The sequence below is a fragment of the Euleptes europaea genome, chromosome 15 (assembly GCF_029931775.1).
Source record: "Euleptes europaea isolate rEulEur1 chromosome 15, rEulEur1.hap1, whole genome shotgun sequence".
NCBI classification, from domain to species: domain Eukaryota; kingdom Metazoa; phylum Chordata; class Lepidosauria; order Squamata; family Sphaerodactylidae; genus Euleptes; species Euleptes europaea.
The window spans coordinates 1,993,363-2,009,294 of NC_079326.1; the positions used below are offsets into that span (position 1 = coordinate 1,993,363).

Consider the following 15,932-nt stretch of genomic DNA (forward strand, 5'->3'; position numbering starts at 1 on the left):
CTCTTGGATTAGTTGCTGTAGAATTCTGCATACTACTCCTTGTCATCATAGCTTTCTCAGTATAGTGAGCTACAGAATGAATTCTGGCCTTCCTCATTATGAAAGGCTGCTATGCTGTGGAAGGATTCTGCCTCAGTGCAAAACATTGAATTGCATTAGTGTTGCTTAACTTGTGACTTACGAAGTTTTAAACAACCCACTGGCAATGTTGTTTGGACTGTCAAGTACTTGTCACTAGGGGTGTGCATTCAGATATGCTGAACCAAAAAAGGCACCATTTCAATGGGACCAAAAAGGCAAATCTGAAAAAGCTGTGTTTTTAAAAAAAATTCCAACATTTTCAGGCCCATTTTACCCTAGAGGAATCTTTGTGGGACTCTGGGGAGGCTGTATTTTGAGGTAGAGGCACCAAATTTGCATTTTGGGGGCCCATAAAATTTGACCCCGTGCCCTAATCTTCACCTAACTTGGGGATTTGTGTAGGAAGAGTCAACAGCAGCTATGCTGCAAATTCGGTGCCTCTTTCTTGAAAAACAGGCCTTTTAGAGCCCCACAAAGATCCCCTATTGACATAACATTGAGCTATGTCACAGCTGAGAATTATGGAGAGAAAATTTTCCCAGCATAAGGAAACTATTGGGAAATGTTTGTGGGGCTCTGGGAGATGTTACTTAATGTAGAAGCACCAAATTTGCAGGGTAGCAGCTGGTGACTCTCCTTACAAGAACCTCCAAGTTTGGTGAAGATTGCGTAATGGGGTCCAAATGTATTAGGCCCCATTTTTCTCCATTGCAAGCAATGGAGAATGGATGGGGCACCCTCTTTGGGGGCCCATACAATTAGACCTTCTGACCCAATCTTTACCAAACTTGGGTGTTCTTTTAAGGAGAGTCACCTGAAGCTACACTGCAAATTAGTTGGTTCTACCTTAGCAAACTGCTCTCCCAGAGTCCCACAAAGATTTGATAAGGTTTAATAGACCTGAAAATGTCCGGATACTCGGAAAAAGCTGGAAAAGGCCATATTGATATTGGAATTTGGCTTTTTTTGGATTTTCCAAAACATTTTGGGACTATTAAACCTGAATCCAAAAAATACTGAATTTTTTTTTTTTTGCTGCACACCTCTACTTGCCACCCACACCCATTTGGTTTTGCAATTACAAGCATTCAGCACAAACAGGAGACTTGCTAAGCCCCTAATGGACTGCTTTTGACTTAGTGGGTCACATGTTTTGCAGACCTAAATTAGATGAACCTTTAGTCCTTTGTGACCCCACAGATATGTGGTCTTAACAACTCCTTCCAGCCTGTTTTCCATTTCCAGAAGAGTCTTCATTTCCTCCTGGATCAATTTAGGTGTATTTCCTGTAAAGCATCCAGTGGTTCTCATCACAATAAAAAGAAATAGCTGGTAAATCTGTTTTGCTTCAGTAGCCATTGCCACTGTGACCAGGTCCTGTGGGAATGGAACTTGGTAGGGGCTTTGCTACCCTCAGAGAGACACTCTGGCATTTCTTGTCTGCAATGGCCTGAAGGGCGCATGAAGTGATAGTAACGGGCAGCTGCTTGGCGGAGTCACTGTATCCCTTCCCATCACAGTTAAATTGAAATAAATATCCCAGGAACCATTTGTGTCTTAATGAGAGCTTTTAGCTTTTACAGCATTGTAGGCTAAGTATTGATTTCCCTGTCTTCCTTCTCTCCTCTTTCATACAGAGGTTGGGCACACCCAAGGGCCTCTGGACGGAAGCCTCTATGCTAAGGTGAAGAAGAAAGACTCTCTCCACGGCAGCACCGGCGCTGTCAACACCCATCGCATTACACTCTCGGCAGCCCCGAACCACATTGAACACGCACTCTCGGTCAGCAGTGATTCGGGAAACTCCACTGCTTCCACCAAGACTGACAAGACGGATGAGCAGGCAGCACCCGCAGTGCCCAGCAGCAGCGGAGGAAACCACCCCACACTGACCCCTGAGGAGAAGCGAGAGCTTGAGAGCTTGCTCAGTGGCTTTGGTCTGGAAAACGAAGCCACCATGCACAACCCCAGCGGAGTGACCTCCCCTGCATCTGGACGTCATGTTGTACCTGCTCAGGTGCATGTTAATGGGGAAGCAGCAAGCTTGGTAGCTGAGAGGGAAACAGACATTTTGGACGATGAGTTGCCCAACCAGGATGGGCACAGTGTGGGCAGTCTGGGCACCCTCTCATCTTTTGATGGCACCACCAACACTAGTGACATGGGCTATCATGAAGCCCCACGGATGGAGAGTCTCTCCTCGTTGCCCAATGGTTCATCCAATTTCAATGGTATAGACAAGCTGCATGATTCAGAGACAATCATCAATGGTGGCTACCCCTACAACAACCAGAACTCCTTGCGGAGCATGATGGGGCGTCACCCCCAGGATCCATATGGGCACATTCGACCTTCAGTGTCTGCCCAGGAAAATTTGCCAGACTATTACCAGCATGGTTTTCCAACTCCTGGCTGGCTGCAACCCCAGTCGCTAGCCTCCACCCAGCAGTATCCCTACAGCTGTGACCCAAACAGCATATATCGCTCCCAAACCTTCCCCACAGCTACCACTGAGATCCCTCAACTTCCTCAAGCACCTGCACGGAGCATGAGTAGTCGGGAAGCTGTCCAGAGGGGACTGAACTCATGGCAGCAACAGAGTGGAAGCAGACCACCATCCCGTCCACAGGACGGTACCCTAGAAAGCCTAAGCCCCAGCATCTTGAGAGTAAGCCCTCAGCCTAGCCCCTTGCAAACAGCACCACCCCAAAGCATCAGCATCCCTGAATTCCCCAAGGTGGCATCCCAGAAGGAAATAGAGCAGTCAATTGAGGCCCTCAACATGCTTATGCTTGACCTGGACCCCTCTGTCTCTATGATGCAAAAATCCCAGAGCGTTCCAGTAGCCTTTAGAAATGACAGGCCTTGCCCAATGGCTCTCTGCATGTCTGTGCAGCCTGTGACTGGTCCTCAAGTGGTGCAGCAAAGGTCTACCAATGCTTTTGGCCCCATTCCAGGAAGCCCTACACACATCCCCACTGACACCATCGTGTCTCAGCTCCCTGAACCTGCACCTAAAGCTCATCCCAGAAGACTGTTGCTCCAAAATACTGGAGAGACAGAGAACCCGGCACAGGATTACAGGGAAGCCTACTTGTCCTATGGCTATCAGAACCAGCAGCCAAGTGTAACACAAGCAGGGAGTTATAGTCAACCTGTGGGAAGCCCTCCTACATCTCCTAGACCTCCTGTGATGGCATATAAGCCCATGGAAGGGCAGCATCCCCTGCTTACATCATCTGTATCCCCAACAATGGTGGAATCCCAGATACCAGTAAAAGATGCAGAAAATAACGGAGAGCCTTCTCGACCCTCAGAGGAAGAGCCTTTACACCTTGAAGGGCTGGTGGCCCATAGGGTAGCAGGTAGGAATCTTTACTCTCTGTTTCTTTATGAGTCTTGGATCTCTAACCCTGGGGTTAAAAAAAAATCCTATGCCTTTGAAGAAAGGTGTTTTTCCAGTTACCTGATTTTGTTTACCTGTCTTAGTGGATAAACTGGAATAATTCAATGGTAGGATAGGATACCACACTTATAAGGACAGAGAAAATGAATTCTTCCTTTGTACCCACAACAGCTAGTCTTCAAACATTCTCAAATTTCTACTATAGACATTGTTGCTGTTAACTGTAAAGTACCAAAAAGCGAGCAAGGCACTTCTCTTTATCTACAAGTCCATGGTTCTTGTCCACAAAACTTATATTAGACAGCTAAAACAAACAATCAAATCACAGAAAAGAAGATGACTTGGTAAAGCATCGGAAAATGATGGAAGGGGAAGTTGATTGGTGTAGCAGAACATGCTGCTAGGAGAGTTAAAGTCATGGTGGTCAAGGAATAAAGGAATTTCAGAAGTATTCTCCCAACCACACTTACAAGTACATGCGTAAGAACCTAATATGCTTTTAAATGTTTACACTTGTTTTATGGTATATGCTAGTGGTAGCTGATCTTTTGGGAAGAGTTTCATCTGTCAAAGTATTCCACTCGAGTATGAATTGCAGTACTTGTTCATTACAATGCCTTGGGTTAGTTTTGTCTCCCATATCTTGACAGGAGTATAAGTCTGCTTCTGTCCCATAATCAGGACGACAAGCTCCCCTGGTTCTGTCCAGGAGTACCAGAAATGCCTAATGACTGTGAGATGTGTAGCACCCATCTATACAGGTGGTCTCCAAGAAGGGGAGCTTCTGCTGGTCAGAAGCAGTTTGGCACACTTTTCTAGATTCAGATGCTCATATAGTACCTCTCTGGCTACCACTCTGCTGAACTTGCTGTGACTCCCTTCTGCCAGACCTGCATGTTTAAACTATGTGGAAGTATTGTATCTGATTTCTAATTACAGGTACTTAGCATTAAGGCATGTCATGCCACAGAGCTCATGGTACTGTTGTTAAAGGACTGCCTGAAAGACTGTACTCAACAAGACCATGCTTTGACTTGATTTTATGCTCACTGAGAGAGCAGCATAAGTGCCTTCAATATGTTTATTGTACTACATTGAGTCAGGAAGGAAATGTCCACCACACCCACATAGTATAACATTACATAACCCTGGGCGCTTGCAAGTCTTCTCTGAAGGCCAGAGCACTGGCAGTCTTAGGCAGGACTTGTTCTCTCACCACGGAAACTGGAAATCACTAAGAACAAACTATGCACATTTGCCCAAATGTATGCAGTTTGTACAATTTATGCTGCTCTCAGTGTTTTGGCTTTCACAGAATTCAGAACATATGGACTCAGATGGGGCACAGAAGGACAGAGAGGCATCACTAAAATGGGTGGAACTGGGGCAATTTGATGCTAGCAGCACAGGGAAGAGGCATAGGTGGGGCACCAAAGTATGGCCCTCTGTGAACCTTCAAATAGAGATTGCTTGCTAATTTTTAAACATTTCTCCAAACCTCTGAGGGCTAGAAACCTGCCATTTTTAAAATAGATTCTAGAGGAGTCAAAATTGGTGGCAGAATCCATGACACGCAGTGAACACCTATACAGAAAATACCAAAAATACACCTTCGTCTTGAGCACTTTAAAAGTCTTCTGATGTCCCTTTTAATGGGCACTGACATACTGTTCCTAGAACAGGGCCTTTCCCAACTGAATTCCTGCCAGTGTGTTTCCTATTTCTCTACAGGTCACATAATAAACTGGGTTTTCCAGACATAAATGACAGCGATCACACTTCCCAAAATTATCAATCTTTGGGAACCGTGCACTCAGGAAAGATACCGTACAGGCCCATCACGATGATTGCATCTGGAATGTGGCCACCTGGCCTCAGCCACCTGGGGGCTGGTAATTACACAAATGTTTAAAATTGCAGAGCTCCTCATAATGTCCTGGATCTCATCCAGCCAGCCGTGCCAGGCTCAACCTTCCAGCACAGCTCTTAGGCCACAGGTACTAGGCTGAGGGAGAAATGGTCAGGTTCTGGAAGAAGGAGAATTGCAGCAAGAAAATTCAAGCTGGAGCCTAACAGTGCAAATGTAGAGAGAATTACACCTTCCAAAGTCCACTGAAGTCAGTAGGCTTTGGAGGGTGTAACTCTGTTTAGAATTGCCCCTTTTGTCAATGTGGCACTTAAATGTGTCTCTGGATGTTCACAAACTTGGGTGGTGAACCCATGGAGGAAGCACATTCACCATATTTTGTTTAGATGTACTGGTTGTTATTCCGGGTGCAAGTTCAGGGGAAGCCAGTCTTGTTGACAGCAGAAGCTAGCTGTGCAGAGCTAGTTGGAAATAAATGACATCACTAATCCACCTCCTTCCTAAAGCATCCCCCCCAGTTTTTTAAAAGGGGATGGCAGCAAGTGAACATTTAAACAGATAAATGTCCAATGGGACTCTTTTAAAAGTAGGCAGTCCTTCAGAATCTTATAGTGAGGAGCAAAAGGTTAGGTGTTTGGTTTGCTAGCTGCTGTGTCTATCAAAAGCATCCTTAAAGCAGAACTCAGCATCAAAAAATAAAGCAAAGTAAGTCCTGATAGTTGTTCAGTCCTCAAAGAGACAGAGAGAGGAGTATCACTGGCACATGTAGCCATAGCTAGGAGCCAGGAAATTACAAAATCCTTGCAGCTGTCATAGATGCGGCACTTGCTTTGAGCCAGGGGTGCTCAAGTATCAGGCATTTCTGGAGGTCAGGGTCTCAGTTAATAGGAGAAAAAACAAATTGCAATTCTCCTGAACATGTGCAGAGGTATGACTCCAATGGCAGGTAAAGAAAAGAACTTGCATATTGTTGTGAGATTTCTCAAGTACATAGTATCCCTACTAGTACAAATTTATATTTTTAATATTCATATTTATAGGTGTACAACCTTTCTCTCACACTGGAAGAGAACCCAAAGCACATGCACTTGTATACTATTCTATCCAATAATATACTATAAGGCATACTTTCCCAAATATAGATGCAACTCCACTGATATCCAATGTCCGTGCACTTACATGTCTCTTTCATATTCTGCACCCCTCTCCCACCTCATATTTACATATGTTAGACCCATATAAAGCGTACTTTCAAGCATGCACACAGGGCAGAGCTTGAAGCAGGAATTGAGCCATTTCTCCAGTAAAATGTATTCGATAGAGAATCTATAAATCAAAGATTTCAAAGAGTGCATAAGAAGGGTAGTGCTGTTACCTAGAGGATAAAGAGCTATGGTTGGAGAGGAAAAGTTCTAACAGTCTTGTCTTCCATCTTCTCCTTGCTGACATACAGACAAAATGTTACAGTTCTGTTCTACATTGTGCTAGAGTCTCGTCTCAATTTGTTAGTCATAGAATCATAGAGTTGGAAGGGACCACCAGGGTCATCTAGTTCAACTCCCTGCACAATGCAGGAAATTCACAACTACCTCCCCCCTCCACACCCCCAGTGACCCATACGCCATGCCCAGAAGATGGCAAAGATGCCCTCCCTCTCACCATCTGCTTAAGGTCATGGAATCAGCATTGCTGACAGATGGTCATCTAACCTCTTCTCCAAAATCTCCAGGGAAGGAGAGCTTACCACCTCCCGAGGAAGCCTGTTCCACTGAGGAACCACTCTGCTGACAATTCTTCCTAATGTCTTGACAGAAACTCTTTTGATTTAACTTCAACCCATTGTTTCTGATCCGACCTTCTGGGGCAACAGAAAACAACTCGGCACTATTCTCTATAAGACAACCCTTCAAGTACTTGAAGATGGTTATCATATCCCCTCTCAGTCTTCTCCTCTTCAGGATAAACACACCCAGCTTCTTCAACCTTTCCTCATAGGACTTGGTCTCCCGACCCCTTATCATCTTCGTTGCCCTCTTCTGGACACGTTCCAGCTTGTCTACATCTTTCTTAAATTGCAGTGCCCAAAACTGAACACAGTACTCTAGGTGAGGTCTAACCAGAGCAGAGTAAAGTAATACCATCACTTCGTGTGATCTGGACACTGTACTTCTGTTGATACAGCCCAGGATTCCATTTGCCTTTTTAGCTACCACATCACACTGCTGACTCATGTTCAGTGTTTGGTCTACTAAGACCCCAAGATCCTTTTCACACACACTACTGCTCAGACAAGTCTCCCCATCCTATAATTAGGCATTTGATTTTTCCTACTTAAATGCAGAACTTTACATTTATCTTTGTTGAAGTGCATTTTATTAGTTTTACCCTAATTCTCCAGCCTGTCTAGATCACCCTGTATCCTCGCTCTGTCTTCTACCATATTTACTACCTCTCCCAATTTAGTATCATCTGCAGATTTAATAAGCATCCCCTCTATTCCTTCATCCAAATCATTTATAAAGATCTTGGACAACACAGGGCCTAGGACAGATCCCTGAGGCACTCCACTAGTCACACCTCTCCAAGTGGATGAGGAACCATTAACAAACACTCTTTGGGTGTGATCTGTCAACCAGTTACAGATCCACCTAACATTAATAGGATCTAAACCACATTTTCCCAATTTGTCAACAAGAATATTATGTGGAATATTATTGTTGAGGGTGTTTCAGAATAGAAGATTCATGGTTATCTTCACCTGGATCATGGTTACTGCTCTCTGCCTTATGGCTATGGAGTTTCTCGGCCACTTCTGCTTCTTGCTCCTCCTCTTTTCCTTTCAGCCTACTGTTCTCCCTTTCCTTTTGCACTCTAGATCTCCACTGTTTGTTCTATTCCCTCCAGAGAGTTTGTGCCTTCTCCATCTCCCCAGCTCTCTCCTCTTACGTCTCAACTGCTGCTTGCTATATCCTTCACTGCCTTTTGGCCTGGTCCTTGTTCCACCCAGGAAACCTTCTTTGGTCAATCAGAGCTCTCCACTGCTCCTAAAACCATGCCCCTCCTAGGCTGAGTCTCATATTGGCTCCCACTGGTCAACCTCCCCCAGGTACAGCTGATAGTGTATCTTTTTGCCATTGAGTTTCTAGGCGGCTCATCATCAGGAATGTGGCTAGACATGCCAGTGTCCCACCCACTGAGGCCACTGAAACCTGGCCCCCTCCATGTCTTCTCACTCAGGTAAGGGCTCTGGACTCATGGCTGCGTCTTTGGCCCAGTCAGATAGTCATACTCTTCTCAGTCACTAGAACAATTTAAAAAAATTATTTCAATAATGAATTTATGCATAGGGTTCTGCATATCGATATACCTGAACCGAAAATAAACCCGAAATTAGCTGTTTCGGCAATATTCGGATTTCAGGTCAACCAAATACCAAAACCTGGGATTCTGCCCAAAGCCAAATAGGTGATTCCCGAAAAAGCCAAATAGATGCACACCTCTGTGCTTTCTCCCATTTTTCTATCTTTGACTGGTAGGGGTCATGTAATCAGAACCAGCTTGGTCAGACCAAACTAATCTGAAAGTGTCATTTTAAAAGATGGGGCTCACCCAGTCCCGTCCAGAAGGATATACCTTCCAACTAAAAAGCACCAGCTTCAACAGCTGCTGAACAGGCTTTGTTTTGAAGAAGACTGCTCACCCACGTGGATGAACAATCTCCTTCACAAGAACTGCCTTGGTCATGACTTTGGCTGGCTCCAGTATCAAACCCCCCCCCCCACAAAAAACCTGCTCACAAACTGAAGGTCACCCCAAGTAGAGGCTTCGTTTCCCTGCACCGTGACCATCTCTTGAAATCAGATTTTTGATTACTGTAATAAAGGACTGTTCACAGGATGTCATTTGCCACCAAAATAAATGTTTTCGGTGCCTTATTTTTCTTGCATTTAAGCCGTTTCCCTCAGTTGGGAAGCTAATTTGCATGAACATCATGCTATGAGCCCCAGATACGAAGGGACCCTTCAGACTTTGAGGTGCCAGCCTGCCAATCAGCTCTTTCCAGCAGTCCTCTGCAAGGCTGAACCTCTGAACCTGAAAACCAATGGACAGCTCAGCTCACAAATCCCTGGAGGATGGGGGTGACTGCTGGCCCATAAAATTGGACCCCCTGCCCTAACATTCACCAAACTTTGGTGTCCGTCTAAGGAGAGTCCCTTGCAGCTATGCTGCAAATTTGGTGACTCTACCTCTAAAAATGCCCCCACAGGTGCTTTGAAAAAAAATCACCATAGACTATAATGGACCCCTTTACACATATGGGTATTCGGCTAATTCCAGGTTTACTGGAAAAAATCAGGCCCAATAAACCCAAATCTGAAATTTACTTTTTTTCCCTGCATGACACTATTTATGTACCCATTCTTCATTTTTTGCTTACAAATCCATTCACTAGTAATTATTTTTAATGGGAACTTAAACATGGCTACTTCTTGACAGTGTCGGAAGGTTCTCCCCATGCCCTTATAGGATGCCTTTCCTAACTAGCTATCAACTTTATACAAGTGGCATGTATGTGTTTTAATGAGCCGTAATGTACAAGTACGCCCTGACCTGGATGGCCCAGGCTAGCCTGATCTGGTCAGATCTCAGAAGCTAAGTAGGGTCAGGCCTGGTTAGTATTTGGATGGGAGACCACCAAGGAATACCAGGGTTGCTATGCAGAGGAAGGCACTGGCAAACCACCTCTGTTAGTCTCTTGCCATGAAAACCCCAAAAGGGGTCGTCATAAGTCAGCTGTGACTTGACCGCACTTTACACACACACAATGTACAAGTACACGTTTCCGGTGACAAGATAATGTGATGGTTATTTTTATTCCATAGTTCCCTGAATAAATGTTTTCTAACAGAGTGGTTCCTCAGTGGAACAGGCTTCCTCCGGAGGTGGTAAGCTCTCCTTCCCTGGAGGTTTTTAAGCAGAGGCTAGATGGCCATCTGTCAGCAGATCATGAGAGGGAGGGCATCTTGGCCATCTTCTGGGCATGGAGTAGGAGTCACTGGGGGTGTGGGGTAATTGTGAAATTCCTGCATTGTGCAGGGGGTTGGACTAGATGACCCTGGTGGTTCCTTCCAACTCTATGATTCTATAAAAGTGAATTGTACCAGCCCTTGGCCTCAAGTCTGCCTCATTCATGAAGGTGGTTTCAACATGCTTCTCCCCGCAAGGGGCCAACAAAGGGACAGGACAATAGCCAGAAAGAGTGAGAGCGTGGGAATTTGTTCCAAAATGAGAGAGCCAGTATGGTATGGTAGTTAGAGTACTGGACAAGGACTGGGGAGGTTCAAATCCCCCTCAGTTCTGTGAAGCCAGTCACCTGCCTCACAGAATTGTTGTGAGGTTGATACAGGAATGATGGAATGACATATGTATACTTATGTGCCCATTTTTTTAAATTTGTACTTACATTCAACTGCCATAAGCTCCTTAAAGGAAGGGTGCAATAAAAATGTTTTTAAAATGACAACAAATGAATACAGGAAAATTTGCATGCCTGTAATAGATTTTGTAGTGAGAAATACAGCACTGAACAGATACAAAAATGACATAAGGAGATGTCATAGACATCAGGTTTGCATTGAGAAAGAGAGATCCATTCTTCTGTTGCAGTGAATTCACCCACCCCCTTCCACTGTGGGAGCGTGACAAAATTTCACCTTGGGTACAGTGCTAAATTTATTCCATGCCGAAATCTATTCACTGCCTGTATCACAAATTTTGGCCTATGTCACTCGCAATATTCATTTTCACTTTTAGTTTGAGAGTTAGATGAGTTAGAGAGTTAGTTAGTGACCATCTTCCATAATTTTCACATTGATGTTGCAGAAATGCAATATAGGGTTGATAATGATGATCAGTTGTGTTATATTGATGCCCAAGGTCCTCCTGAAGCCAAAGGAAATCAGGCACCTTCATGATACTGTTACCTCAGAAATCTTATTTCTGAGGCTACCTGTTCACCCAGGGCCGCATGTGAGGGAGCTGCTAATTTAATTGGTACACTAGTTTCCTCACAGTATGATTTTTGCATATCCTTACCACAGTGTCTCTAGGACTAGATACATTTCCAACTAATTTTTTTCTTGTGTTTTCCCTCCCTTCTTTTTCCTTTGTTGTGGTGTTTGTCCTGCCTCTGACTCCTACCTCTCTCTTTTACTCTCCGTGATGGATTTTGTTTCATCCTTGGGTGACCTTCTCCTCTCTTCTTACCCATCCCATCTCCCCCCTGTCAGAGTACAACGCCAAACTCCGGGACATCCGGAAGAGCATGAAAAACCCCCATCTTCCTCTTCACCGACAGCGATCCTTCTCCTTTTCTGGTTTGTTCTGTTGCTGCCTTTCCTTCTTTTGTTCCTGCCTGCTTTGGAACTCCTGCATGGTTCTTGGTTACTCCTCTATGGCATGGACACCAGTGCAGAGAGGTGGGATTTGGTTCCACCCAGTGAGAGTGGAAGAATGGGGATACTTAGAATCCATTGCAAAATGGCACTGGAGAGACCTTGGGAAAGATAATCTAATTTGGAAAAGGAAAAGCTTGGACAACTTAACTCCTGCTTGATCCTGACAGCAGGGACTTTATCAGGCAATTGTGAGTCCCTTCCTTCAATATGGCAGATATAGATCCCACTGTATAAATTCTCAGGAATTCTCAGAAGTATCTGAGTCAGGCTTTGTGCCTATCAGGACTGGATTCTAAGTACAGCCTTTTTCTAACCTCAGTGCTCCTTATTTTTACCATCATTTGTGCTTCTCTTTCTGTCATCTCTTTTGCAGTGTGTCTAATGATCTTGGTGGGTTCATTTGCTGTGGGTGGTGTTCATCTGTGTTGTGTAGCCAGAAATCACTTGCAAAAATTCAGAAATCACACCATACTCACGGCTGCTTTGTTGTCGGTGCTGTGTCAGTGTCTAAATGCCAGGTGGGAGGCAGTTGCATGGCGTGGAAGAGGCAGGTACTAAAGTTCAGGAATGGGTGGTCACTTGCTCTAGCTTGGCCACATGCCAAGGTTTATTTAGGGGGTTTCTACTTCAGGTATTTCCACTGTGTCTTGCAGCATTGTCAGGAATCAGTACAGTGGCTTCTGGTTCTGCATGGCTGGCAGAGGCACTGAGCAAGTGGTTGGGTAAATTGTTGGGACCTTACTTAGCAGGTTGATTTGGAGAAAGGAGCCTACAAATGGACTTCAAAACTGTAGCTGCTCTACAGTGTTCCATCACACATGCGGTATTTATGGAACTTGTGTTCTTGCAGCCAGAAGCTCTGAAGAAAAGAAGGTGGCAATAGACCAAGTTTTCACTGTGGAACTTCATATTCAAGAAGGATGGCTGGATGCTTTTTTTGGGGGGGGGGTAAAATATTTTATTACTGTCTTACAGTGCAGTCCTAAGCAAAGTTATAACCTTCTAACAGCCCATTCCTGAGCTGAGGCGTATGGGGACGGCGGGGAAGAGGCGCAGCAGCACCTCTTCCTAAGCCGCTCCCCGTATGCTGTTAAACATAGGGCTGTCAAAAAAAAAAAATTCGGTACAGTTCGGATTCGGCCGAATTTGACCCTTGTGAGTTCAGTACGTGCCGAAGTCCGAACTCCCCCGCTTCGGATCCCCGGTAATTCGGGGGGATCCGGAGTTCGGGGGAAAATTCGGCCCCAGCGCGCCTTCAGAGGGATTCCCTGAAGGCGCGCGGGGCCCCTTTAAACTGATCTGAGCCTCCCAGCTGGGAGGTGCAGGTCAGTTTAAAGGGCAGCCCGCACCTTTCAGCGGGCTCCGCTGGAGAGGCTCGGGCTGCCCTTTAAACTGATCTGAGCCTCCCGGCCGGGAGGCACAGATCAGTTTAAAGGGCAGCCCGCCCCCCTTCAGTGGGCTCCGCTGGAGAGGCTCGGGCTGCCCTTTAAACTGATCTGAGCCTCCCAGCTGGGAGGCGCAGGTCAGTTTAAAGGGCAGCCCGCGCCTCTCCAGCGGAGCCCGCTGAAGGGGGGCGGGCTGCCCTTTAAACTGACCTGCGCCTCCCAGCTGGGAGGCTCAGATCAGTTTAAAGGGCAGCCCACGCCTTTCAGCGGGCTCCCCTGAAGGGGGCCGAATTTGCTGAATTTATTCGCAAACTCCCGAACTCGCTGAATTCGGCCCCCCCGGTTGCCCGCCAGTTTTGAGTTCGGATCCGTCCAAACAGAAAATCACCGAATCAGGGGAAATTCGATTGATTTTCAGTTCGGACCTAACCGAATTGACAGCCCTAGTTAAACAACAACAACAAAAGAGTCATTTCGCGGCTTTTTTTTGTTTAACCAGGGCCTTTTGCCCCATAGGGAATAGTGAGGCTGCTCCTCCTAAAAAGCAGGTACAGCACCACCATTCCCGGCGCCAGTAGAAGTGGCCGAAAGGGGATAGGGAGCCGCCTAACCGGCGGCTCCTCCCTTGGAATGCCCCCGGAATGCCCCCCTGCGCCGGCGTGTCCTCTCCATGCCATTGCCGGCACCACGGAGAGGCTGCGCCGGCAGAGGGGGGAGGTGCGGTCCCACGGTGCTCGGCCGCCGCCGGGACTGGCCTCGCCGCCTGTGTGAATGTGTGTAAACACGGGATTACACGCATTTACGCCGGCGGCGAGGTCACGCCTCCTCCTAAAAACCTTCGGCCCCATTCTCAGGAATGGGTTTTAAATCAGTTAAAGTCAATAGGTTTAAAAGGGTGGTGCTTCTGCTTAAGGCTGGTACTGTCTGCCTCCTGTAGTGACAGCCATTTTTTCATTGGTGTTACAACTGCTACTGAAATCATTGCTAATGTGTGGCGTCCCTGTTTCTCATAAAGAAAGGCATGTCATTGTAAGACATGTGTTTCATCTGCCCAAGCAGAGGATATGTTATATCTTCCAGTTGCCTTCTTTAAAATGTAATTTGGTCCCTGATCAAATTTGCTGAGTTTTGGTTGACTTGGCTTCCACCCATCCCTATTCCTCTACCCATATCTTAGGTCTACAAACACCTGTTTGGTGGCATCTTCCTTCCTTTAAATTTTAAAGGCTATTATTTGCTATGGTAAGGCCTGGCTTCCAGAATTGAAGGCCATGTCTACTTCCTTAGAAAATAGTGGCCCTGTAAAAATTGAAGGGACTGCAGACCCTGGCTAACAGCTGATAGGGTAGACCTGAACTTGGAGACTAGGTCTAGCACCCTTAGGAAATAATGGGCCTATGATTTCCTGCGTGTGGTAAAAAGGCCAGGTTTGCCCATAGGAAACAATGGCTCTATTATTTCCTATGGACAGTAGACCTAGCCTTTTGAAGGTCCAGTCTTCCCATAGGAAAAAAGGGCCTTCTAAAAGTAAAAGGGCTGAAGATAGTGCCAAACAACTCTTTGGAAGACCAGCTTCCTCTCCCACCCTGCTCCTGCTTCCTCTGGAAGGTAGGGGAATGTGGGGAAGGGCATTGCTAAAATTGTTTTGAATTGTCAGGACCCTCCCCCCAAAAAAATCTTTTTAAAAAATCCCAAAACAGTAAGGACGGTCCAGAAAATTGGGGATAACAAAAAACTTGTGTTCCCCAAATCTGGATCAAAAATGAACCATTTTTTAAAAATCTGCACAACCCTAGACGCCAGCCTTGGCATTAATGTTGCTCTGGGTTAGGGTTGCCAGGTCCCTGTTTGACACCGACGGCAGGTTTTTGGGGCGGAGCCTGAGAAGGGCAGGGTTTGAGGAAAGGAGGGGCTTCAATGCCACAGAGTCCAATTGCCAAAGCATTTTTTCCAGGTGAACTGATCTCTTTCAGCTGGAGATCAGTTGTAATAGCAGGAGATCTCCAGCTACTACCTGGAAGTTGGCAATCCTACTCTGGGTATAAATCTATTAATATGCGACCAGGCATAAAACTATAATAAAGAAGGGTGTTCTTCTGTTTAGCTAGACTGAATTCAGGGCAGAATTTTGAATATACCATACCCAGACAGGATCTGTCCTTGCTCTTCTGGCTCTATTGGTTCATTAGCCTCCTGCTCTCTTGGAATGCCGCTTTTATGAGGAACTTCGATCACTTTATATCTCTCCCCTTTCAACATATAAATCTAATGCTTCTGTGTCTGACATAATGCCTTTTTTTAGTAAGGGACAGGGATCCCAAGGCTACATTGTCAGTGGCAAGATTTATTTCAGACCTTGTATCCCTCAAACATTAGATTTACGCTGCTCAAGATCAATGGATCAAGGAGCTTCTAAGGGATAAAGGAAAAGAAAGAAGGGTGTTTTCCTCTCTGGACATATATGGGTTTGTTAATTAGGCCCCTGTGATGTCATTTTGTTGTGAATAATAATTCTTTGAATTGTTTTTGAGAGAGGAGTTGCTGTTGGCATCTCTTCCAGAATAAGAAAAAGAGAAGGTTTTGTTACAGATACTGCCTATTTACATGCACGGAAAGAAACTGGAAAATATAATGTGCTGAGATCTGGGTAGTCAAGTAATCTAAAATATAATTACTCAGTCACAACTATTGGCTAAATGAAACCTTCATGTCCAAAGGCAGTTCCTAGGCCATAA

At 45.5% G+C, this 15,932-nt stretch overlaps 1 protein-coding gene across 1 annotated transcript in view; it reads left to right on the forward strand.

Annotated features, from left to right (window-relative positions):
* The window catches only part of TNS1 (tensin 1), a 361,563-nt gene that overhangs the window by 179,032 nt on the left and 166,599 nt on the right, over positions 1–15,932 (forward strand). Inside the window, exon 15 of the mRNA XM_056861619.1 lies at positions 1,719–3,446. Within this exon, the coding sequence (XP_056717597.1) occupies positions 1,719–3,446 (1,728 nt within the window). The remainder of the gene's footprint in view (positions 1–1,718; positions 3,447–15,932) is intronic.